This window comes from Mugil cephalus, chromosome 13, assembly GCF_022458985.1.
Source record: "Mugil cephalus isolate CIBA_MC_2020 chromosome 13, CIBA_Mcephalus_1.1, whole genome shotgun sequence".
In the NCBI taxonomy this organism is placed as follows: domain Eukaryota; kingdom Metazoa; phylum Chordata; class Actinopteri; order Mugiliformes; family Mugilidae; genus Mugil; species Mugil cephalus.
Genome location: NC_061782.1, coordinates 13,358,025 through 13,384,275, shown reverse-complemented (window position 1 = coordinate 13,384,275; position 26,251 = coordinate 13,358,025). Strand labels below are relative to the sequence as shown.

General features: G+C 44.2%; 2 protein-coding genes and 1 long non-coding RNA gene across 4 annotated transcripts; 2 read left to right on the top strand and 1 right to left on the bottom strand.

Annotated features, from left to right (window-relative positions):
- Positions 1-5,519: 5,519 nt before the first annotated feature.
- Positions 5,520-10,554, top strand: got1 (glutamic-oxaloacetic transaminase 1, soluble). Its single transcript, XM_047602593.1, has 9 exons — positions 5,520-5,783; positions 7,291-7,472; positions 7,560-7,683; positions 7,969-8,081; positions 8,163-8,267; positions 8,344-8,494; positions 8,687-8,852; positions 8,951-9,093; positions 9,471-10,554. Exons 1-9 carry the CDS (start codon positions 5,675-5,677, stop codon positions 9,608-9,610), a joined length of 1,233 nt encoding a protein of 410 aa, XP_047458549.1. The 5' UTR covers positions 5,520-5,674; the 3' UTR covers positions 9,611-10,554.
- A 181-nt stretch (positions 10,555-10,735) lies between these two features.
- LOC125018577 (metal transporter CNNM1) lies at positions 10,736-25,786 on the bottom strand. Its single transcript, XM_047602590.1, has 10 exons — positions 23,483-25,786; positions 19,349-19,492; positions 18,514-18,654; positions 18,206-18,375; positions 17,908-18,007; positions 16,499-16,644; positions 15,773-16,016; positions 14,139-14,243; positions 13,052-13,153; positions 10,736-12,696 (listed from the first exon to the last, which is right to left on the bottom strand). The coding sequence occupies exons 1-10, from the start codon at positions 24,951-24,953 to the stop codon at positions 12,614-12,616; spliced, it is 2,706 nt and encodes a 901-aa protein (XP_047458546.1). The 5' UTR covers positions 24,954-25,786; the 3' UTR covers positions 10,736-12,613.
- On the top strand, positions 14,104-23,716 carry LOC125018581. 2 transcript variants are annotated; one of them, XR_007113966.1, is made up of 6 exons: positions 14,104-15,098; positions 16,482-16,542; positions 19,356-19,481; positions 20,453-20,580; positions 22,123-23,473; positions 23,574-23,716. It is a non-coding gene; the product is annotated as an uncharacterized LOC125018581 (long non-coding RNA). The 2 variants fall into 2 exon arrangements; XR_007113965.1 differs by having other exon boundaries at positions 20,450-20,580.
- Positions 25,787-26,251: the final 465 nt, after the last annotated feature.

The window sequence follows — 26,251 nt, the reverse complement described above, 5'->3', positions numbered from 1 at the left end:
ACGGATGACAGCGCCTTCTCTCTGGAGGAAATGAGGAGGCCACAGGCGAGCCCAGGGCCAGATTTTAAGCGAAACCCTGTTCTCACCCGCTCACTTGAGGCTCAGAAAGAGCCAACTATTCCACAATGGCAGGCTTGATAGTAGCTAGCTTGCACGTTGCAGCATTCCCTCAGGGCTAGTTACGTGGGCCGTGTTTTTAGAACAGTGCACGAGGGTTTGCGAAACGAAAACCTTGTTGTGCCTATCAAAGGTCTAACTTGGAGACCATGAAAAGAGGAAGTGAGGTCAAGTCAGTCTGGATCCCCTGCCCTTTGCCCTCCCTTGGGTCTCATAAATTAAGCTGCTGTAATTCTCTCCCAGACGGCCTTGCCCCAGCAGGTGTGTGTTTGTATATACGAGTGCTAACAGAGGGGATGTGAGGGCTATAATATCTGTGATCTACGGTGTTGGGAATGTAGTTCAGGAGGAAACATGCAATCTAAATATGCCTACATGGCCTGCTGGCCTGCCGTGTAGATAAAGACACTGAATGGAGGTGTTTTTTTTTTGTTTTTTTTTTGTTTTTTTTGAACTAAGTAGGGATTGTGTGCCTCCAGCACCTCGTATGCTCTGCCCTACTTGGCAGAAAGAGAAATCTAAAAATGATCTAAAGGTTGAATCAAGTTCAGCTTGCTACTGGAGGAACTTTCAGTAACTTGCTGAAGCAGTAATAGCTCTCCTGGGACAATCAGTGTTACCACAAAATAAAAGCGTGCATGCATCCTGGCTTCCAGAGGTAAACATCCTTGAGAGAAAATTCCACTGGACGTCCAGAAACCATGGTCGCATCGCCGCGAACTTTGGGCAAAAGCCGCTTTACGCTTTACATGACGAAAGTTAAGTTCATGATATTCAAACTACGAAGCAATGCAGTTGACTCTGGTCTGAGAACCAGTCTGTAGACGTCTGCGTATAGTCCCTGTGGCTGACCTTGAACTCTGACCACTATATGATTTCCCCCTGCGATTAATTAAATATTTAGAAATGACAGCAGTCAGGCCTCTTATCACCCATTACTTTTGTGTCCACTTTTTTAACAGGGCAAAAAAAAAAAAAAAAAAAAGAGCAGTCAGGTTAAAAATTCAGACACAAGTCTTCCACTTCCTGTCTTTGTGTCTTAGCGTGCATATTTGTATAAAGCTGGCAAAAAGACGGCATTAATCAGTTTGCGTAGCAGCACAGTGTGGGCCTTGTGTTTGTGGTTCCACCCAGCCCCTTGGCGTGAAGGCCACATCAGCCTCTGAAGTCCTTTGAACGAAAATCAATTATATTCACTGTTACACTATGGGTTAGTTAGGGCGGACATTTCCTATGGTTTTATTAAGTTTTGCAGCATCACAAGAAATTAGCATCCCCAAAACTTATTTATTAACTGCCCATTAATAAGTTAGAACTTCTCTACACACCAAGCGGACACAAAACAAAAAGCCAAAAATTGCAGTTCCTCAAATGAGCTCTTGAAGCTGAATCAGTCCCATCAGACCTGCATGTTACTTTAATACACGTGTTTACCGCCCAGGTTTTGATCTCTAAAGCTAATTTCCCCATGCATGAAATCAGTTAGAATTTTTATAGAAAAATGACACCAAGGCTAAGAGTTATGCATGGTTCATGTTGAGGCTGCTTTAAGGGCCAGGTGGGTGCTTTTACAGGTTTCTTGTTAACTGCTTAGGGGTTGCTAAGCAGAGGGGGCTGCTAAGATGGTGACTGCCAGAGCCGCCCACATCTTCAAAACCACTCTTCAGCCAACCTGTGGGTGACGTCACAGAGGGTTCACCTATTTCTGAGTCTACGTTGGTAACGTAGGTGGATTTGGTCGCTTTTAGACACAGACAGATCAGGATCTTCTCCCTGTTCCCAGTGGTCGTGCTAAGCTAAGTGGCTATGGTCTTGTGACCCAAGACGGCACCTTTGGGGCTTCCAGTGTAGCCATCTTATATTGTGATATCGGATAACGGACATCTAGTCCAACGTGCATCTTGTGATGGCATATTTAAGTTGTTTAGAGTTTAGAAATGACCAGTTTAAAAACACTATGATGCTTCTGGGTAAGGTTTTTGAAACCGTCTTAGCTAGCTTCCCAGCAACGCATGGCATTATGCCTCATTTAGTCTCCAAATGCTTCTCAGATGACAACAGAAATTGTCCAGTACACAAAAACTCGTCCTTTGTATTACGATTCTTGAGAGAGGTGAGGTTAAATGTTTTTAATCTAGAAGTAAATTTTTTTGCATCCAGTTTGTATAGCAACAAAGTGGTTGCTATTTCCTATTCAAGGTAAGCTATCAATAGGGTATTAATTTCAAAATGTTTTGACTGATCATGTTATGTGAAAAATTACAGTTGCTCTTATGCAGCTTCTGCCACTCCTATATTTAGATTCATACAGCCATTCATACCTTTATCTAAGCCGCATTTGCAGATGTTTGCTTGCGTATGAAAAAAAAAGTCTGATTTCGAACCATGATCAAATGGAGCAGACCAAAAACATTTACGTGTACGACCTGCAACGCAAGTGGACTAGCTGGAATGTAGTCGTGCAGAGATGACTGAGGTCTGTTATTGCATGCACGGTCCATCAGTCGTTGGATTGCAACAGGGAGGTCCTGTGCTCTTTGTTGTTGCTGTGTCTAGCCCCTTGTTAGAGAATTGATGACACTGTCTTTGGAAAACAAACAAGGCGGGAAGCTAAAAAGGTGGTCACTCACCACAGCTCTCTGACCCAGAGACGAAGAGGACACGGCAACATGTGAGCAACGCTGCAACGTCCCCCTTGGAATGCGCAGCAGTGTGTGTGCACACGCTCTTGTTTGTGTTTCAGTGATACCACAGCTGGAATGTGACTGTCTTGTGCCTGAATGTGTGTCTTTGTGCGCTTCAGTGTCGGTCTCCTATGGCGGCTGTGATGCAAAATGGAAACACAGCCGTGATAGAAATCCCTGTTGGCACGGCTCTTTTTTTTGTCATATTTGTACTGCACTGCTCAATGCCAAAATAAATGTTCCCCATTTCAATGTCAGGGAAATGAAGAGGCGATCTGGCTGAGTAGCTCTGGATCTGGATGTGACACACTCCCCCTGTGGGCGCTGTCTTGCCAGAGGCTGCTCCTGTCACTCCCCGCTCTGACTCACACTTAACATCACAGCGCAGACCGTGGCCCTGGGGCCTCCTCAGTGCGCACACACCAAACCTTGCCCTAGGCCCCGAAGCCTTGTTCAGGGAGCTCAAATCCCTTAATTGCAGGGCTGACAGTGATAGCTAACATACGAGACACCCTCACCTGGTCGGAAAGAATGAAAACATCTACTGTCAGCGTGAAGTGAGATGAGTGGGGGTGGGACGAGGTATGGGGAAAGTGAATAACGTATAATAACAAGCATCAGGATGAATTCGACCCATTTTGGCACTTTGCAAACGATTTACAAGCAACGCATTAATGCTAATCAATAAATCACCTGTTTATGATAAGTAGATCAGAATTAAGTGAAAATATTGTGTCATCCAAAAGATTTATTTGTTCTCTCTCTCTCTCTTCTCTTGTTTTTAAGCTTGAACTTTAATTAATCCAGAAATCATTTGAAAATCATGTCTCTGGTTTACTGTAATATTTCTGTAATAATGCTATGTCTATTTTCACGTTTTAAAAAAGTTTATACAAAGGTATTATTGAAGAACTGTGCGCGTTCACAAAAAATGATTTCCAAACTTATAATTCATTCCACCATAGGAGTAAGATGGAAATCGGTACACTGTGACCTTATTGAACTATAGACAGATGTGCAGACATCCTCTAGATCCAGTAGACGTGGACCAGGGCTAATATTTTCTTACCAGCTGCAAACTCAAAGAACAATATTTACTTCCTTTGTTGTGTCAGTCTCCCATGGTAATCTGTGACGCCGATGAAGGCCACAAGGCAAAACTCGACGGCCTCCTAATCAAGTTGTTCCACATACTACAAGTGTTTCTGGAGTTCTGACCACTTCTCATTTCTTTCCTTGCTCAGAAACACAACCCCAAACGATGAGGCCGAACCAAGGACGTGAAACCAAAACATAAAACTGAAAGGGTTGAATGGAAGAATTAAATTTATCGCTATGGGTAAGTGGTTTCACTTCACATGTAATTATTTGATCCGTTGCTAGTATATAAATAAAACCAGCACAGCTTTGACTACACAGTCGTTGTTAATGCAGCAGCCTCTGGCACAAATATTAACAAGCACAGACCTATAACTTCTCTGAAAAAAAAAAAAAAAAAAGGATTTCTGACACACATTTCAGTTCTTACAATAATTTCTGCAAGAGATGAATATCAAATTTACATTTTAATGGTTTAACAACTCGATTTCTCCTGTTCTGAAAAGATAATTCTCTGTGAATTTGTGCAGGAAGTTTGAAGTCGATGTAAATTACTTTCAAATTAGTTGGATATTCAAACAAAATGTGGTCATGCACACTTTGGATCCTAGACAAAGAAATTACTTATTATCATTGTTTAGATAGAAGAAGTAGATAGTAAAGTACAAAAATCTAAAGAATATTGTACTTTAAAATATCAAAAAATAAAATAAGTATATTACACCACTAGAATCAAAACAATTTAAGTATATTATAATGTTGCACTTTGTGAAATTTGAGTTATTCTTAGCTAAATTTAAACTATATTCAGTATATATATATATATAATTTTTTATTTTAAGTCAGAATGAAGGGTACAACCACAGCAACAGTACTGAATAATGATTACTTCTAATTCATTAGTTACAAGCTTTAGACCCGTTTACGCAACACTCCTCAGTAGACATGGACAGTTTTCCATTAATTCTTAATGGATTTTTAATGACACAAACTAGGTCGGACCATGCACAAGTCCCTTATTTACCAGATAGAAACATTAGGAGCCAACGCCGAGGTCTGCGTTCCAACAAAACCACGCTCCTGGTTGGGGAGAGCAGCCTGGAGTGGCCTTCATTTATCAACCACTTCAAGTCCTGCAGACAGCTGTGGGGAGAGCACAGAGGAGCCGTTGTGTTTAGACCATAGCTCAGCTGAGGCCCTCAGGACAGAACAGATGAAGATGCTTGCACACAGTCATTTACACAGTCTTACACGCACTCCGTCAAAAACGGCGTGGAGCCCGAGCTTGAACGAGAGCTGTCTGTTCAGTCAGGGTTTATCTTTGCGATCTTTCCTCTGAAACATGCAGCGCGCCGTTAGGTTGCCGAGCCTGTGCGTTTGATAATTGTTTCTGAAATTGCTGTGTGCAGGATAAAAGATGCAGCTCCTCGTCCCACCTTTAACAAGGTTGTGTCACCACCTTGTGGCGGAATCCTTCACTGCAGAAGGATCCCGACTCTCCCGCTTGCATCCCTGCTTCCAAGGACATTAGCTGAGAGGATTGTCAGTCATGTGACAGAGGCGTTCATTGGTCGGCGTGGGTTTTTTTTGTGTGTTTTCTTGAACTTTAACCTGGCCGGGATAAGACTCCGGATTTCTATTGGCGAATCCACCCACGCCCATTTTACGCTCCCCAAATCCGAGTTGAAGGTGAAAGTCTTCCTTCCTTCATCCCGTCAGAACCGCCGCTCCGCTCGCACAGCTTGCCTCTCCAGCCGGTGAAACAAAGTACAGCCATGTCAGTGTTTGGTGAGGTCCCCCAGGCGGCCCCTGTGGCCGTCTTCAAGCTGTCGCAGGACTTCAACAACGACCAGTTCCCCAATAAGGTGAACCTCGGAGTGGGAGGTGAGTTGTCATGTCGTTAGCCATGGTAACGGTATCCAGGAGCAACGAGCCAGCCGGAGCTCCAGCTAGCTTAATGTCAGGTTTCTCTCATGCTACATTGACTTTGGACAGAAAATTTGGTAGTTTTTCAGTGTCAAAACAGAAAGACAAGTTCTGTTTTTCCATAATAATTAAATACGGCAATATATTGTCATGCCTCGTACTATAAAATCCCAACAAATGGTCCATTTCCTCTCTAATATCACATAATGTGACAGACCTCGCATGTATAGCACCTGTATTTTATCATTATTATTTAACATATATATTTTGCTGACAGTGACATCTTAAAAGCATAATATTAACCCATACCATCACTAGCTGTGCTGTTATTCCACTCACTATCCAACAGCTGATATGTGTGCAGACAGATAGTGTATCTCTGTTACGTAACATTGTGTCACAAAGAGTTGAATCACCTGTGTCCTCTCCGGTTTCCTCTGTGTCTCCTCCTTGCCGCTGTTCTGCACACGGACCTCTCCCTCTGTATATAGAGAGTCTATTGGATTACTGTTCCCTCATTACACAAGCCACTCGCAGGAGTTTAAATATGCATGGCTTAGTGCTTGCTTGTCTCCTAAAGCATGCAAGGAGGGCACATTTCAGTCCACGGCACGACTGTTGTTGGTGTAAATCCTGCAGCACACGCTGCAATGGGAACAGCAAAAGAAACAATGCTCAGGTCTGTTGCAAAAGGACAAAGCTACCCATGATTAGTAGAGGAAGCTGAGGCCTCCTAATCCCCCCTTCTCTCTGCCAAACACACAGCCTGCACATGAGCCTCAGCTACAGGGCAGCTGGGAAATGTAGGCACCCGAAGTGTTCTAATGTTCATTATTTGAACGCCCGAAGGGTAGTAATCCCATTTACGAGCTTATCCCTCCTTCCAGGTCCCCCTGCAAGACTGTTATAATGTTCAGTTTATGTTGGAACTGCATCCGAATGGTAGTAATTCACTCATTTTGGAGGATGTAGTTTGTGGTGCTGAAGTGTACGTCACAAATTTAAAACTGATCTGTAAAAAAAAAAAATCCCAAAACGTTACACTACACTGGAACCAGATCAAAAGAGAACTGGAACAACTTGTTGCTTTTCTCCATCCCTCAAAAAAAAAAAAAAGATGAGTTCATGGTCTCTGTTCTGAGGTTGAAAAGTCTATTACATACATGACTTCTTATCAGGTGTTGACATGGTGTTCAGTTGGTGAAAACAGACGACAGATGAAAGTCCATGTCTGTTAGAATATCTTTGTAGTGGCCTTTCCAGGGTCAGTGTCAGATTCCTGTTGTTTGACACAGGTTGAAATGCATTAAGCAACTACAGCTTTGTTGACCACACTTATTGAAAAGATTCTACAAGGTTATAGTGTCGCTCTTCTAAAATCTTGTGGCAATATGTCAAAAGGATGTTTCTGTTAGAGTCACCCTTGCTTTAAATTTTTAATATTGAATTAGATTGTTCCTTGCAGCCTACAGGACGGACGAAGGCAAGCCCTGGGTTTTGCCCGTGGTGAAAAAGGTGGAGAAGGTGATTGTGCACGATGACCAGCTAAACCACGAGTACCTGCCCATCCTGGGTCTACCTGAGTTCAGATCCTTGGCCTCCAAGATCGCACTGGGAGAAGACAGTCCTGCCATCCGGGAGAACAGGGTTTGTGTAGTAAAAGGCAGTAAATGTTTTTTTTTTTTTTTTATTACTGTTTGGGTTTGAAGTGACTGTCTGCTCCTGCCCCTACAGGTGGGGGCTGTCCAGTGTCTGGGTGGGACAGGTGCTTTGAAGATGGGTGCGGAGTTTCTTAGGCGATTCCACAACGGAAACAACAACACTAAAACGCCCATCTACGTGTCTGCACCTACCTGGGGTACATGCACACAAACAAACAAGTCGCTCACGGTCTTAAATTACACGCTCCTCATTCATGGAGTTGGTTCCTCTGCGGAGACGCCTGTAGTCTAACTATAGACTTTAAACTCAGTATGTTGTAAAGAGAGAGTCTTAATAAACTTCTTGTTACTGTTACATCTTATCAGTCACTTCAACCGTTTTATCAGCTCGGATGCGAGGGCATCAATAAAAGCACATCCACCCATCTTAAACAATAAAATGGGAACACTTGTATCAGCGCTTTTCCTTCTGCCTGTTTCAGAAAATCACAACGCTGTATTCAGCAACGCCGGCTTTGAGGACGTCCGTCCATACAAGTACTGGGACGCAGAGAAGAGGGGCCTCGATCTGGCCGGTTTCCTTGGGGACTTAGAAGTAAGCAGCGTGTGATCTTTGGGCTGCCGCTTCATTTTTGTGGTCAGTCATTTTTCATTTTTAACTCTTTGTTTCTCACAGAGTTGTCCAGAGCACTCAGTCTTTGTCCTGCATGCCTGCGCCCATAATCCAACGGGCACGGACCCAACACAGGAGCAATGGAAGCAAATCGCGAACGTTATGAAGGTATTAATATTTTACTTATACTGTAAATTGCAGTCTGAATGTGTGATTTTTGACATTGCATCTTGTTATTTTCCAGAGGAGGAACCTGTTCGTGTTCTTTGACTCAGCCTATCAAGGATTCGCCTCGGGCAACCTGGAGAAGGATGCCTGGGCGGTGCGCTACTTTGTCTCCATGGGCTTTGAAATGTTCTGTGCTCAGTCGTTCTCCAAGAACTTCGGCCTTTATAGTGAGTGGACGAAGCACAACATGTATCAGGAACTTACTCAAGAGGTTTAATCTGGCAAAAAAAATGTAATTCTTCAGCAGGTTCTTTAGAACAACTGCCACTTAATTCAAAGGTAGCAGCGTGTTTGTAGGTCGGTGTCATAACCTGCAGGTGAAGAAAGCTTTTAAACGTGACCTGTGTTTGCCTCCTCAGATGAACGCGTGGGAAACCTGACAGTCGTGGCTCGTGACGCAGACAACCTGAAGAGAGTTCTGTCTCAGATGGAGAAGATTGTCAGGACAACCTGGTCCAACCCGCCGTCTCAGGGAGCCCGCATCGTTGCGGTCACTCTTAACTCACCCGAGCTCTTCGCTGAATGGTCAGCACCGAATGTCGCTGTGGAAAAAGGCCGTACAAGAATTCATAAAAAGAATGCATGTCAGATGTAGTTATTTATTCTCGAACCCTCTTCTCTAGGAAGGACAACGTGAAGACCATGGCTGACAGGGTCTTGCTGATGCGGGCTCAGCTGAAAGCTAAGCTCCAAGCTCTGGGGACACCGGGGACCTGGGACCACATCACAGACCAGATCGGCATGTTCAGCTTCACGGGCCTCAACCGTGAGTACAAAGACCACACGAAGATAACGCATGTCACGCCCATACGAGTTCAGACAATTCAAATACACTCACTCAAAGAAAGTGACCTACAAGTTCAGACAATTCAAATACACTTACCCAAAGAAAGTGACCTACTTATAACAGCAAGTTGCTACAGTTGCACAGAAAATGCTGAACTCAGCCAAATGCATTTGGAGGAAAGATTTCTGCCAGTGTGAATGGTGAAGTCTGGTATTTATCTAGTTTCTATGGGCTATGGATACAGATTTACAACACACCAGTTGAACAGACCCTTCCATACACGCATACCTTTACAGGATCTGCAAATATCAGTTATCGCCGAATAAATTAATCTAGTTTTGCTGTGTTTTCTGCAGCCAAACAAGTGGAGTATTTAGTGAAGGAGAAACACATCTACTTGATGGCCAGCGGCCGCATCAACATGTGTGGTTTGACCACCAAGAACATCGACTACGTGGCCGAGTCCATCCATGAGGCCGTCACCAAGGTCCAGTAGAGGACTGAACTACACCCCGCCGTGCTGCCCGGCTCTGAGCCGCCCTCGTCCCAGGGACAGCGATGGTGTTCATCAGGTTTTCTCGAGCAAATTTGCACAAATGCACAGACAGCTCGCCGGCCGTCTCTTCTTCATTTCAGTGTTTGTGCTAAGCTAGGCTAAACGCATCGTGGTCCTGTTTCTCTAGAATGCACAAAGGTGCAATAGGTACACATCATCTCATCCGAGGTGCAGCATTTACCGGAATAGGTTAGTTATGTGATTATGTTCATAATTCGTCATCTCGTTTTCACTGTGTTGGTCACCTACTTATAGCACGTAGTTCGTATTTTTTTTTTTTTTGGCGTGTGGTGTATTATAAGTTTATGTGTCATTACCAGGACATTTGGAAGGGTTACTAAGTCTGTGACTGTGTTCCAGTTACCTCAGCAGTGCTGCCGTCTAAAAATGTTCAACTGTAGTGATTCATCCATTCCGAGAGTTAATATAATGTTTCCATTTTAAAAGCAGCATTTGCTGTTAAACTCCATCGTCTTCCCGAAAAGATTATACTAATTACCTCACTTTTAATCTGCGTCTCTGGAGTATCTTTATGGATTTTTTTTTTTTTATTATTATTTCTTTATGGATTCACAAAGCACAAATGACACTGAGCGCCGATAACAGGTGTCATGACTCTAGAGTAACCTCGGCGTCCGCTGCTGCGAGCTGAACGTTTCTGGTTCTGACAGGAAACGGCCAGTGAATATTGACTGTTCATAACAGTAAAGCACTGTTATGCAAGACTCTCATTGCACAAACACACTAATGATCAACCGGTTTGCTCTCCTATCACTGTGCACAGTACACTAATAGAACGGTAGCGACTTAACTGAAGCTGAAAATGTCCTCGGACAGGCTGATAGAGAAATGATCTACACCAATAAAGCTCTATAAATACTCTGCTTTTTCTTTGTTGCGCAATATGTTGGAGCTGGTACCTGATTAGGGACAAGAGTTTGTAGTATCAAGTAGTCTTTACCACCCCTCCTGACTGTACAAATCATATGAATTGGGGGACCACAGGAAATTTTTAGAAGTTTCTATAAATGTAAATGGTGAAAACAAAACAAAGTAGACAAGAGCAATAGTTACATAAATTTATTAATAATTTAATTTCCCCCTGTGTAGAACATATGGTCTGTTTCTCTGTGTCTTTGGGTGTCTTATATAATCAGGATTTTACATTACAAAATGTGACTTGGTCCTCGCAAATCTAAAACAACATAAACCAACCCACACATTTTCAAAAGGCATTTAGGCTTTCTGATCCACTTAAATTCTCTTGCTCCGACTCAGCCGTCAGGTGGAAAGACCTCCCGCTGACTCCTCCGTCTAATGGCGGGGGGTGGTTGCACTGGATATAGCTGAGCGGTGCAGTAGCCTTACGTAGCCTTAGCGGGCAGAAAGAATTAAATCACAGAACGTCCCCAAACACAATCTGCGCGGGAGGCGGTGGCTTGACGTCAGTGCGTCGTATTGCTTTTCATATCTCTCTGTCACTCTTTGTTCCGTTATGCAGTGTACCTGCAGCGATTGCACAATCCTCAGCAGCACGGCCTGCCAAACATCTTTAAAAGGGTCGATTGCAGCACTAGGTGATCTCTCAAACAATGGCTTAAAATTCTCCTTAAGTGAACAGCACCGTGTGACCTCACAGGACGCTGCAGCTCATAAACTGCCTTCAATAAAAACGGCAAACCCCGTTTATAAATGTGTATTTCTCGGCTTTAACAATTAAGGCCGCTGTCTTGCGAGATTCATTTTAAAATCTACAATTGCTTAGAGATTCTGAAAGTCACAGATTGCACATGAGAAGGGAGAAGGATTGGTATCGTCCTGTTCCATGCATCCTTTTAACATAAGCATGCACATCTAGAAAGACTGGGCTTCCTACAGGGGGGGTTTCTATACATAAAGCAGCTTAAACAAACATGCAAGTAGCGACTACTTCTTCAAGAATATCCATGAGGATCTCCGAGGATCCAAAGCTTATTTTTCAAATGGTGTATGCAGCTTCAGTGACTGACCGCGTGAGAGATTAATGGTACATAGAAAACCTCCCTAAGTGGGTGAAATTCAACAACGGTGTCGTGATCAAGTATTCTACTGAATGGGTTTTTAGAAAGGTGACGACTCCAAGAGAAAAGCTGCAAAGGGGTGAGGGTGTAAAGTTGCTGCTACATGTGCAGAAAAATAAAATAATTTTATGTAGGAAACATGCTTTTAAGGTGAAAAGATGTGGCAGTGCGGTTTTGAGGAGATGACTTATATTGCTATGTTCATATTTCTTTTCATAATTTCACCTCTATATAAAAATCTGGTATGAAATTATCTTCAAAGTTGCCAGCGTGTATCATATAATTATCAAGCTGATAATTTATTCATGGCTCTTTCTTTTTTTTTTTTTTTAAACGTTTGATTTCATGTAAAAATTGTGCTCTTGTGTAGCCAGTGGCAGGTGTGTTGAGTTGTGCTGGCAGTAGGTGGCGCCCTTATGGCAACGTTAAAAGAGTTCCCTGTGCAAAGTATGTGGGAACTGCCTCGTAATAACAAATAACTAATATCAGTGTGTTAAATTGATCAAGTAAAGGCTCGTTTAAGGACCTTGTTGGTTTCCACATTGAGGGATTTCAGTGACACATTATGGCTTAAATGTAATGATCACATTTTAACATCGTAGAAACTGGATAAAGGTAACGTGAACAACATTAACTACCGGTTTAAACCGGCTGGGACCTATACAGTCCGGTGTAAGGCTGGATAAATCCAAACTATGTTGAAGATTATGAAGTCAGGCAGAAGGGGGTTGTGTGTCGGTGGGGACCTGAGTATTATCGATGGCTACAGCAGACAGGATGGCTCAGTCTCCAGTGAAGAGGGTCGGTTGTTACTGAAGATACCCAGCGAGTGATAACGAGGACGAGGGCTTGTGCTTCGTCCTTCTTCCCTACTGCCACTGCGCTAGCTCGACACTGGCGCCACCTCCTCTGACCCTTCCTCCAAACTCCTGTCTCCATCCCGAGACTTTTTCCTCCTCTTGTTACCTGGAGAGGGAGCAGATCATGCCAGATAGTCAGCACTGGTTAAAACTGGTTGAACAAAATCCACCTCACATTCATGACCGACGGAAATTAACATCAGCCATACAACTCTCCAGTGCCTTAAATAAACACACAATGAGTCACACTGGATCGGGGCCAACGAGGACAGCTGCATCTGGAGAACGAGCTCTGCAGGAAGCAGTAGGTGGCTGAGAGGGACACGACACATCACCTGTTGCTAAGATACACCCGGCACCATTGCTATGTACTGCGTGTCTGACGGGGCACATTTGGGCACATCTGACGGTGTGCGTGGGTGCGCTGTCGCATCGCTCCTCGCGCCAAATTGCTCACTCACTCAGTTTACGCAGTAGCTTCTTTCCGATGTTCTCCTCTGAGCTGGACAGAGACAGAGAGCTGATGAAGGGAGATGTGGACGGATGAGACTCTGTAGGCACATCTGCGAGAGAAAGATTTGGAATTAGACAGAAATGATATGAAGATCTATAAGCCATGATCAGAAGCAGAAACGGTTTCCTTTTAACCTCCTGAGACCCCGCATCCTCATATGGGGACATTAAGTTTTAGGTTTTATTGCAGCTTATTCTGCTTCATTTAAACCCGTTGTCCTCATCAGTGGACGATTCAGTCTGCCATCTAGTGGTAGCAAAGGGTCAATACACTAGTCGGTGTAAAAACATGAGGATCACAGGACCAAAGTGGATGAGATGGAAAACATCATTGAATTTTACGTTTGAAACTTATTAATTATTCTTATTAATGTTTCTAGTTCGACATGACGCACAAATTTTATAACAAATTGTAACAAACTTTATCAATATCATCAAGCTGCAACGTTGCTAATTAGCAAGTACTCATCTGAGGACGTTGGGACTTCATTGTTCTGTCTTTGTTGAGCCATGTTCAGGTATTAAAATTTTTATATTTTGTCACACATTGGGTGATACAATATAAATAACGAAATAAGGACATTGTTTGTTTTTTTCAAAAACTTCTACTTCCTGTTCAAAGACTATGTTTAACTTTTATACATCTTAGGTCCCACTGATCCCAAATACCTTGGAGACATTAAACCCACAGACCAAATAAAAGCTTGGGTCTGAGGGGGTTAAAGACGCCTTGAATAGGAAGATCTAACACGAGTAGAATAGAAACATGAAAAATCACAAATTCTGAAGAAATATCCAGACTTGACTTTCATTTAAGTAAAACAGTGTATATGAATTGGACTGCACAGTAAATAATATTCAGATAATTTATTTCTTCTTTCAGTAGAAGGTTACCAACTACAAAGGTGTGTGGCAGAGGATAAAACTCCAGAAACGTTTGTAGTATATCAGTTTGCAACCTTTCCAGCTGCTCTCATGGTCATCACCATCAAGATTACCAAAACTCTTTGAGTTTTGAGTTTATTGAGTACTCACCGTTCTCTCCGTAGCTTTCTGGTCGGTCCTCGTGGATGTAGGGAATCTCATCCATGCGGAGGAACACCGCATCGTTCGGACTCCTCTGCCCGTCAGATTTACTGCCTGTGAGGAAGAGTTCAGAGTAACGGACCTGATGCAAGCAACCGTGGCACATTAGTCGCTCTGCCTATAGAGGGAGGCAGAGAACTTCAGTGTTTCTATATGGTCCAATCTGAAGTAAAACTCAAATAAAGCAGCGGCCGAATTTAAGATTAAAACCAACCTCAGATTAGCTACAACCAGCAAATCCGCTGTGATTAAACTTTAAACCTGCCAATGTGTGTGTGTGTGTATATATATGTATATATATATACACACACACACACTATAATGCTGTAAACTATTCTTACTGGCAACCAATGGAACCATCTGTGCAGACATTTTTCTCAATGACACAAACAGACACACAAACCGGTTGGCGTGTTACGCACAGCGTACAGACAGATGGTAGGTGGGAAATCATTTAAGCCTTGAAACCATTTCAGATTGTCTGATGCCACATTTGCACCGGTTTTGAGTGTGTCACCATACATGAGTCATTCCTCACTTAGTGGAAGAAAAATAACTCCAACAATGCCATCTTTACCTTGCATGCTGTGTACAGACTTTAACTGGTGGGATAACGTACATTTCTTTAAATTCCCACGTTTAATTTCTATGTAATTTCACACTAGGTGGTGTAATCTTCTCATAGAGGACAGTATTTAATGTGTCGCTTCTTTAACTTGCTTTGCTCTCTCATTCACAGTGTTGGCACGAGTGTCTGGAGGATTTTAATGCTCTCAAATCCCTCTTCAAAAGTGGGTCTCCAACACCCTAATGAGCCCTGAGAGTCACATCAAGCCTCGTGGAGTTGCCGTACGTCATCATTTTACATTTCAGGGATTAAAAGAGAGGAACACTTACATGTAACTAAAAGTGAGTACCAGAAACGTTCTCAGCAGTCCCCCGTGACTGAGCCCAGAGTTTACTGAAGATTATTTGGGGAGGGAAACAAAGGGACGAATTTGAGAGGGAGCCGAGCGAGGATACGATGTTCCTGCTCAGTTTAGAAATGAACCGATATTGCTAATCACTTAAAGCATGCCTGTGTCTGGCTCCATGTATCGGAAATGTCGACTCCCTGCGGCTTTAGATCATCAGGTAGGGCCCTACTGGCTCCAAAGCTGGGGCTTAAACCTAAACTTGACCATATGTTTCCTATCAGGGCTTCTGGGTTTCGGAACAAACTGCCTGAGGACATGACAAATTATATTTTAAATCACTTTTTAAAACTCAGTTCTGTAGCCGTGCTTTTCTGTGATGCCGTTTTTTTGTTGTTGTTTTTTGTGATTCTTCTCTTATGGATTGTACTTTTTTAAGTATTCATTCATTTTGATTTATTCAGACTATTGAGACAATAATAGGTTCATAGGTAATTGCTCCTTAAACTATCACGTCTTAGCTGATGTCTTAGTTTGTCCAGTCTATTTAAACTACTTTTACAGTTAAAAAAAAATGGAATTGTTAAATTAATCAATTAGTGTCAAATGTTTTAGTCACATATAACACGCTTTTCACACATTTTTTAGACATGCATCAGCCCTACTTACGGACGATGCGGTTCCTTTCGTTGAGCTGCGAGGTGTTGCGAAGGCCACCTTGGGGGTGGAGATGAGCGAGGCGGGCCAGCCCCAGCCGAGTGTGTGTGTGCGTGAGGGGGAGGGCGATGCTGTGCGAGCGAGCCTCTGGGACCTGCGACCTGCCTTTGGCATCAGGGTCCACAGGGTCTGGCGTCTGTGGGGAGCTGTCCATCCTGGTGGCCGTCAGGGCGTTCTGGTAGTGGTTCCTGGTGATCTGCCCACGCCAAGGACGAGAATATTATCATCAGCGTTAGACCTGTGTGTGTGTACACATGGACATGAGGAAACGTGGACTGTATTTGGAGTAAGGGGAGCAGGGCTGAAGTGCCGATCCATCATTTAAGGCAAGCAATATTCATGCTCGAAATTTAGCTCAATTATCCCCTGTGATTAAAGGAAAGAGGGCGCATGGAGGGGAGAGTGAGAGACAGGATGTCTGCGTTCAGTCAGAGTTGGGGATTAGGACATATCAAAGGCGAACGCTGCAGCAGAGGAGGACTGTTCGTTTTTGGAAATTGTTAGAAAAAGAGCTCAAAAGTGCAGTTTCTTGCTTGTGATCCCAGAGTTAGCCTTCAGTGTGCAGGAAGTTAGAGATTTAATTGAGTTTATAATGAAGGCATCTGATGTTTTTTTTTTTGTTTTTTTTTTTCCTCCTCCCATATGTTTCTGACTTGTGCAGGCATTTATGTTTGTCACCTTGATGATCTGCAGATCCGTTAGCTGACGGACCGAGTAGTCTGGTAAGTAGACCCCTCCTCCTGCAGTGAGCTGACCCACACTGCCTCCACTTAGCAATGAATCTGACTGGTTCAGACCGCTTCCCCGGGAGCTGTACTTCTGACCTAAACACAACAGAAGAAGAAAATTGTATTTTGAAAAAAAAAAAAAAAAAAAAAAAAAAAAAAGTGTATGTATTTCCTAAATTACTTCCACGGGTTCAAAAACGGCCAAATCAAGATTTAAATACTGTTTGTGCAGGTCATTACAGCAATAGTTCATTTCAAGTTCAAATTAAAAATCAGCAAATCTCACGACTTACGTACCAACATATGGTCACTCTCACCGACCAGCTAGCATTTACTTCAGTGTATATGTGCGTTAGAACATATTTTACTTGATCAGTTGGACATGAACTTGTTTCAGAAACCTACACAGCACAGAGAAGCTAATATTTGCCCCCATAGCAATGACACTCCTTCATGGCAGCAGCCATCTTCAGCAGGACACAGTCTGACACAGACAAACATGCAAAAACACCTTTAGGAACAACTAAAAAAAAACATGAAAAACAGCACAAAATGTTGACCTGACCTCCAAATTCACTAGATCCCAAACTGATCAACTGCGTGTGGGATGCACTTTAACAAGCCTGATCCACAGAGGCCCCTCCCCACTAACAACATTGTGTTTCCAGACACCACAGGACACCCTCAGAAGACCCACGTCCATTCTCTGATGGCTGTTTTGGGGCCACAAGGGTGACCCACACAATATTAGGAAGGTGGTCATGATGTTGGATGGATGCTTACTCGGGCTCTTTCCAATCAGCAGTACTCTGCATGGTTTTCGAGTTAATCACTGCCGGTCTGAATGACAAGCAATGCTATTTTTGGTCAAGTCCACTGGAGAGCAGTGACTCATAAACCGGTCTTTGAAACCGGAAAATCTTGCTCTTTAGAGACGTGATCCTTCTGCAGTGGCTTAAGAGAAAATTCTTAATTCTGCGTGTGCTAAGAAGGGATTTTTAAAATATTGAATAGGGTCTCCTAAATAGCCTTGATCACGACGCATGCCTCGTGTGCTCGCAGCCGCCGCGAGGAAACGAGACGGGGAGAGAGCGAGAGACGGGCCCTCTGCTTGCTCTGCAGTCTTATCTGGATTCCACATAATCCTGTGCAGGTCATGTCCTTCCACTGGGAAATTCTCTGAAATCACTTCTTTTAATTACTTATTTCCCGCGGCTGCTGTTTCTGCTGTTGCTGCTCTTGCAGGCTGAAACTACACACTGGCTTTTATTTTGTCAGGAAAAACACAACTGGCACAACTGTCACCCTCGTCACCATCATCATCATCATCTCCATTGCTTTATGCATGCACTGACTTACCAAAGGGCAGGGGTGGGATGAGCGCCGGCATGCCGTAATAGGAAAACGCTCCGTTTTCAAAGCGAAGAGCCTCCTTTCCGATCTCCACCTCCACCCGCCCCTGCAACATCAACACAGCCATTTACATGGATTAGTTCTGAGCGCCACGCTTATGATGCGAACTGTGAATTGATTGCTCGTCTAATGGAGCCCTCCCACACACGCAGAAGAACCCCGGCGTAACGATATCCAAAAGCGACGGGAGTGTTTTCTGGTTTCGTAACCCGTCTCTCCACAGCGCTCGCGGGCTGGGAAGTACCTGCAGGATCAGGATGAAGTAGTCGACGGGTCTGTTCCTCTGGAAGAGGTAGTGTTGAGGAGCGTGCTTGTTCTTGGGGTTGAACTTGAGCTCCTGCACGACGCTGGGGTGTTTAATGAGGCGCAGCAGGATCTTTTCAGACAGGTGGCACGGCCTGAAAGGTTCCACCTCTGCGAGATGGATTCATGCAGACACACACACACGAAAACAAGTAAGGAGAAAGAACGCCGTGTTCACAACCACACATCCTTATCTCCGCTGTGTGAAAGTGCTCTGTATACATTACGTGGACATGTATGGAGACACACCTGTAGCCAAAAAGCGGTGTGTGGCAAGCAACAGCTGGGGCGAGATCTTCACCTTCAGCTCGTTCTCGGCCAGTTTGAAGATGGAGAAATCCTGCTGCTTCCTCTCATGGTTGGACACTCTCCTTTTGGTCCGATTGTCCGCTATGAATTACACACAGCAAAATCAGCCGCAGCGTACAGCACAATTCACATATTCCCTGATTAAAGGCGAGGAGAGGAGGTTATATTTGTGTTCATAAGGTGCTACATAATGCATCTTCAGTGGGTTTGTCTACAGCTGCAAATAGCTTGTGCTTATTCCGTGCTAAACAACGAGCCCGTGCAGATGCGAGGAGTATGAAATTTATTATATTCCCTTGAATACATCACAGCTGCGGCAGGAACAACAGCTGGTGCAATAAAAGCTTCAAGTGCAAAGTCCGGAGAGATTAGCTCACCGGCGCTGTATATATACACACACACAACTTAATTAAAGACCCCAGAGTTTATGAACAGAAGTGTACAAGACAGGCAGCTTCAGACACACTTTTACACTTTTTTTTTTATTATTATTATTTTGTGTCCCTTGCTTCTGGGTTTTTTTGCAGCAATATAGAAAACAGATACTGAGTGAAAAAATAGACCAGATTAGATAGGAAATTAACAACATATGAGCTCACCTCTGTAGAGAGCCTTTCCAGCCAATTAAAAACTGAGCGGATTATGGTGATTACCTTTGAGGCTGGGTCATTTAGTCACATTATTCAACTGAGGAAATGATGGGAGTGGAGTTTTATTATTGAAGTCATAAATAGATATATAAAACCTGATTCACAATCATTATGCTTATACATACTGTACAGGTCTGTCTCATCCACAATCTCCGACTTGATGATCTCCTCTATGACGTCCTCCAGCGTGACGATGCCCATCACTTCATAGAAGGGGTCTCCCTCGCCTTCGCTGTTCACCCTCTGCACCACAGCCAGGTGAGACTTCCCTGCGTTCATCCAAAAACAAGACAGAATGAGTTCAAATGTTTTCCAAGATGTGAGCGCAAGCTAAAAACTGCTCATGCACCAGGTTGAGGGACAACGTCACCGGATAAAAATAACTCCGGCCCCCGAACTGGATCTGTGCAGTCAAGATGAAAATCAGCATTAACACACCAGCTGGAGCCGAGAGACTTGCAAACAAGGGAGAGATTGACTTTAGAGGTCGAGTTGGAAATCATTCCAATGTCAGGACTGCCCTCTCGCGTGTTTTTGTTCGTGAGACTCGAAACAATAAGAAAGTGGATGTTTGGGGGGGGGGCGGGTTGGGTTGGGGGATTAGTCTGGAGACACTTTGACAGTTTGGAAGACTTACGTAAACAGTGAGATTACGCAATCAGTCTGCGGACGCCTGCATCTGCTGAATAAACTGCCCATGCCGCTGCCACTTCTGTAAACACACAATCCACGCACGCACGTGCGCGTGCACGCACTTTACACATCCGTGAGCGAACCCGGCGCTCTCACTCACTCTGCGTTTAGCTGAACGCGACAGGCCTGCCAGACACAATGACTGAGCCCGCCAGCAGAAGCTCAACCAATAAAGCCAATGTGACAGGAAGTAGCCACCGAGCTTGAACATCCCAAGGAGAGGAAAACAGGAAGGACTAATGATTATTATTTTTTCAGTTTGAACTATTTATAAAATTAGATATTCACTGTTTTGTTTTGTGATCATAACCCATCGCTGTGTGTTCTGCTTGTGATGACCCCATTTATCAGGTCACCCAAGTCCATTTGGCGACCCGATAAGTTACCTAACCAAAATTATAAAGACAACACACATGCACATAAATAATCCCCGGCACTACTCTGAACAAAACCAGAGCCTCATACGAGAAGGGACGATTTAGGGGGGGGATCACTGCCAAGGGATAAAATGGATCAAATGCTTTAATCCACAGCAGCAAGACAAAGACAAACTGCTGATTGACTGACTGACTGACAGGCCTCCGGAACCAATACATGGCGCTCTGGCCCGGGATGGCGAGGTCGCATCCAGAGCTCGGGGGGGCAGCTTGTCTGAATAGCTCAGGTGAGTCAGAGGTGGATTTGCCCTCAGCGGCTCATGCCTCCGCATTACATCATTCGCACGTTACATAATCCGCTGGCAGAATGGCACGCACATGCCCGCGGCGAAACTGGGACCTCCGAGGATGTCCCTTTTGCGTTTCTGCTCCACCGCTTTCTCAGGCTCGTGCAGTCTGTGTGTGTTATTTTGGGCCAGCCATTTGTTTTGATGTGTTTTTTTCTTTTTACAGCCACTAATACATGGAAATTATTAGTTTTTATCTTTGGCAGCGATGCTGCTCCTCCATGTTTTGTTCACACATTCAGTTTAAACTATGACTATGATTCGTTAGGTAAGAACTTGGACTTATCTTGTACATTATTTACGGCATTAAAATTGGTTATTTGTAAAACTGCACATAGTAGCCGAAGTGAGAGCATACATGTGCTAGAAACTATAGTTAAGTACAAATTTCAGGTTCTTGTATAGCACTGCAAGGAGAAATATTGTACTTTTTTACACCCAAATTGAATATTTGCAGCAAATTCAATTTTCACGCAACGATAGCCCAGACGGCATTGATTCCACAATTTCTGTCCTTCGGGCTCCTGCTTCGGCTGATTCAGTTCAAAGTGAAATAAAAGTGCCAAGGCTCGACTTTAGTCTGAGGACGTTACATCAGTACAGAAGTAACTGTTCAAAATCCTTTGCTGCTAATGATGGCCTAAAGTCTTCGACCCATGGACATTAACAGATGCTTTTAAATCTTCAGTGGTGCTTGCTGGTTGCTGTAGGGCTCTCTGCATTTAATCTGGTTTTTAAGAAAATGATTTACATGGACAGTGGAAGACATTCCACCTCTTTCCCCGCGAAAGGTTCTGAAGTTGCTTTGGTCGTCTGTTCAGAAATCACTGTCGCGCTGAATGAGGGAAACTTCCCAGTGAGTTTTTGATGGGCTCGGATGAATCTGAGGACAACAATGATGCTGTGCACATTTGCTTTTATGCTATCGCTTCTGTCAGCAGCGAGTCAGTCAGCGACACTTAATGCCAGTGTAGCATCGCTCATGTCATAACAGAAGCATCAAGTTTGACGGATGAGTGTGTGCTTTCACTCAGAAATTGTATGGTCTTCTTGGTTTGTGATGTTTATCGGGATTTCGTGACTTGTATTGAATCATCTGAGGTTTTAATGTTGATGAAGAAACATGTGTGAATCATCGGGGGTCCTCCAAGTCAACGGTTTTCTTCTCTGATCTTAATCTATACCACAAGTGCTGTAATTCCAGTGCAATAATATTTTGTGCAATGACCTGCTGTGTATTTATGTAGTTCTAGTGTGAGTATTTTAGATAATATTGTGTACATCTAGTGTCTATTTGTCAGTCTTGATGATTACTAATTAAAATGTTTATAATTAAGCATTTATGGTAAAAAAAAAAAAGCTCTTGTACCTGTGCAAATGGCAGTAAAGTTTATTATATTTTATTCTATATCGGTGTTTCTGCTATGGTTCCTTCCATTTTTTACGTTACTGGTGACATTTCTATTCTTTCCTCTAACACAGACCTCACTCCCGCCTATCACCCTTCTCGGTGAGACATCCTCACAGCTTCTAGCCAGACTTCCTGAACAGCGGGAGCCTTTAATCCACAAGAGCCAAATAGGAAGGAGACGAGAGGGGAAGGGAAAGGTTGGAGCTGAATTTTTCATGGTTGCTCTGCAGGCTAGGATGGCGATGTCCTGCAGAGTGGAAGGGACTTCAAAGTCGCAGTGGGAGGACAATTAAGCGCCCGCAAATAATGCAAAGGTGAAGCCGGCCTCACCTTTTCACCTCACCTACAAATAACACACAAACAATGTGGAGACGCTGTGGAAGCCGTGGGTTACATGCGAGTCCGTGGATCACCAAAGCCATCTTTTTCATTTCTGAACAACATGAAACGGTAGGCCGCTTGACCTGAAAATGTGGCCAGCTAATTGATGTCAGCTGCTGCCTGACGTCCATTGGGCTCCTTTTGTCAATGAAACACATTTACATCTTAACCAGCACAACATGGACCAACGTTAATAAAAATCTTTACATAACAGTTGTGCCGATAGCTTGTGTCTCCATTTCACCCTCAGTGGAGCATTCTGCTCTGTTTGCTGCAGAGCATCGATCCTGCATCATATCAAGTGTCATCGTCGAGACTGAATGGGGTCCCCAGAAGGAGGCCTTTGCTTGATAGTGAACAGATGCTATCGCCACATGTGTATTAGAGTCAGAGCACTGTAATACTGTCACTTAGGCACTTATCACCAGAGACTGTTATCAGACAAGATGAATGAGTCAGAGAGAGAAAGAAGGACTATTCATTTCCTCCACCACCAGTGCAGGCAAAATCTTGCACAATTCCCTTCTGATACGGTTCAAGTTTACATTAAAGTGTGGAACTGTTAACTGACGCGCATGTTGAGGAGAACCGAGCATGAGTGTTTGGGCCAGATGAAGTTCTCAGCGTTGTCATGGGAAAATGACTTAAATCTCTCTCATCACATAAATTCTTAAACATAACCTCACTCTTGGTCCTTGGTAGCCTCTAACCTCTGGCTGAACCAAACTCACTGTGTGACACAGTATCAGATTCCACATATGGCTCTCACTGCTCTGGGGATCAAAGGGCTTTACTGGCAGGCTCACTTTGAGCCAATGGACTGATGTATACATTGACTTCTGCTCTGAAAATGTAGTTTTTAAGTGCACAGTCACTTCAAAGGACATTTAACTCCTAGGTGGCAGGAGGTTGCCTTGAGACTGGTCCAAAACATGTGGTGCCTCATATTTTCAAGACTGACTTCTTCCTCATAAGCCATGACGAAGTTCTAAAAAGCAAAGGATACAAAAGGAATGACCAGATCTCTGGTGCCATTTTAAAGTGAGTTACCTCTCTTAAATTCTTCCAGCATCACATCGAGCTTGGTATCGCTGAAGACGCAGTGCATGGGGTGCTTGTAAAACTGAGTAATTGTTTTCAGGGGAGTGCAATCGTCTGGATCTACGAAGGCCAGGTCTTTCACGAACAGGATGTCCACGATGTTGGATCTCTCGTTCTCGTAGACGGGGATGCGTGTGAAGCCGCTCTGCATCACGTCAGACATAGTGCAGAAGTCCAGCACGGCATCCGAGGACAGCATGTAGCAGTCTGACAGCGGGGTCAACACGTCCTCCACGGTCTTGGTCCTCAGCTCGAGGGCTCCCTGAATAATGTTGAGCTCCTCTTTGACCAAGTCGTGGTAAGGATCTGTGACGCGCAGCATGGCCACGAGCTTCTCCCTGGTGTAAAAGCTGCTGATTTCCTGGTGCAGCATGATGTCCAGGATCTTGGACACCGGATAAGCGATGGGGAAAAACACCAGCATCAGCAGGCGGGTCGCGCAAAGGGTTTTGGAGGCGATGGCGAGGCTGTGCCTGGATGCCACGGAGTGAGGTAAAATTTCACCAATAAAGAATATCCCCAAAGTGCATGAGGCAGTTGAGAGAGTAGTCATTCCTAAAATCTGGCACATCCACACAACAAAACACGTATTTGTAAGCACGTTGCCCAGCACCACGGTGCAGAGGATGTAATTTCCGTGTTTACGCACTGACTCTATTTTGTGTGCGTATTTCTGTTCCTTCTCTGTGCCACTGTTTTGCAAGACCCGCAGCTCCACCGGGTCCAGAGCCAACATGCTGATGTTCAGACCGCTGCACAGTGCAGACAGCCCCAACAGGAGCACCGACACCCCGGCCTGGAGCCAAACATCCGCCTCTGGGGGTCTCTCCACAACCGCCAACCAGAAGTCTTTGGTGCTTAAGTGCTCCCATTTCACTCCATCAAACGCGCACATGGAGTAGTACTTGATCACCTCGTCCCTGCGCAGGTCTTTAGCGAGCAGCTCCACCAAAACTGAGTTATGACTTGACGCTGATCTGAAAGAGCCCAGCAACTCGATGTCAGAGCTCCGGGCATTCTCCTCTTCACACGGGTTCCCTCTGGACCGCAGCCGCTTCTCTGCATCCCCGCTGTCCTCACCTGGTTCCTCTATGAAAGCGATCCACGGAGCGGCAAGTGCGGCGTCCGGTCTGCCGCTGATATTCAGGCTGGTGTGGTGTTCGGTAGCAGGAGATGCTGAGTAGTAAACCCTCAGCATGAAGCGGGTCCCCTCGGTCGCCCTCAGTATCCCGTCCTGCACGGACAGCTTTCCGCTCTGGGTGTCTTCAGGCCGGACGCCGAGCAGCGCTGCTGTCGGGGCCGGCAGACAGGAGAGGGTGACGGTGAGAAAGATGAGGGGGAGCCGGCGCGGATGCAGGATGCAGCAGAGAGCATCCGCAGCATCCGCAGCCATCATGCTGAATGAACTACTGAAGGGCATGGGAGATATGGGTCACGTGGTTTGCGGATGGATGGAGCAGCTGGGTGGCATGATGCAGAGAGAGATAGGGAGAGAGCGACGGAGAGAGCGAGGGGGTGGGGGTACAGGAGCGTGAATGTGTAAAGAGACCTTAAATATTAAATGGCAAATCCAGTCTAAGTGGCTTTCTGCCACTTTCTAAAAATAGGAGGCAGGAAATGCTCATGAATGATTAATGAGATACAGCATTTCCAGCTTTAGAAGATCCACAGTCGAGGCTAAAACGACGCACGGATGTTTGACAAAATTCAAGGCAGCAAAGCTAGCACGACTGCAACGCGAACGAGTCGTCTGCATCAGATGGTAGTCGCGGTGGTACTCAGCTTCTTCGACGCTTAAATTTTTGCTGTTTTGAGGTCCCCACTAGATGGCAGCATTATCACCCGCTTCAGTTCAGGCCAGTCTGAAAAAAATAAAAACATCACTGACAAAACTCAGGCTGAAGCTAACTCGTGTGTATTTTCTTTTGCCATAAAACTGAGTTTTGCTTGCAGACTTCCTTTAAGTGCACAGCCTTCCTTCAAGAGCTGTAAATTCTCAGCACATTTTGGGAGGTAATATTTTGACACCGCAGCTTTAAAATACGCGTTTCCACTGAAGTTTTGTGCCTCTTGAGATATGTTGAAGCCTACATAAATACCGACCCGTTAACGGGACATCCACAGATGAATGTAACTGTGAACATTAAGGAGAAAACATATATTTATTTTTCACAATGACAAGATCAGTATAATTTAAATGAGAATTCATTACTTGCACAATTAAGTATTGTGCAAGTAATGATGATTCACAGGAAAAGTATACCCGTAAATTATTATCAGTATCATTGTCATCATCATTATCATTATCGTTGGTAGTAGTAACAGTAATAGTGTAGTAATATTTTCCGTTCACAGATATAGTGAAGCCATCATAGTGATGAGTTCGGTGACCACAGTCTTTTGGATTTATGAGGCAGAAAACTGAAAGTCTTAAACACTCTCTGCTTTCCTTCAGTCACAGATCCTCCATAACATCCGGGGAGGAAAAGACTTCTTACACCTGGAACAAACCAATCTATATTCTGGCGAGTTAAAGAGAACAAAAAAAAAAAAGTACTGACCTACTTCAGTTTCGTTTTGCATGACTGGATTTCATCGGAAGAAAAAACGCATAACGAATCCCGGGGAGAGTCTCTATCACATCGATTACAACCGAGATTAGCATCGAATTAAATCCCATATTTCCCCGTGACGCAATTAAGAATGTCGTCCCCAGCC

Bases quoted from the DNA above. Each gene is read 5' to 3' on its own strand.
- got1 (XM_047602593.1), top strand. From the start codon at position 5,675: ATGTCAGTGTTTGGTGAGGTCCCCCAGGCGGCCCCTGTGGCCGTCTTC. The intron at 7,684-7,968 runs GTACATGCACAC...TGCCTGTTTCAG, and splicing joins CGTGTCTGCACCTACCTGGG to AAAATCACAACGCTGTATTC. The intron at 8,268-8,343 runs GTATTAATATTT...GTTATTTTCCAG, and splicing joins AAATCGCGAACGTTATGAAG to AGGAGGAACCTGTTCGTGTT.
- LOC125018577 (XM_047602590.1), bottom strand. From the start codon at position 24,953: ATGCCCTTCAGTAGTTCATTCAGCATGATGGCTGCGGATGCTGCGGAT. The intron at 18,655-19,348 runs GTATGTATAAGC...TGTAATTCATAG, and splicing joins GGATGAGACAGACCTGTACA to CGGACAATCGGACCAAAAGG. The intron at 18,008-18,205 runs GTACTTCCCAGC...TTGATGTTGCAG, and splicing joins ACTTCATCCTGATCCTGCAG to GGGCGGGTGGAGGTGGAGAT.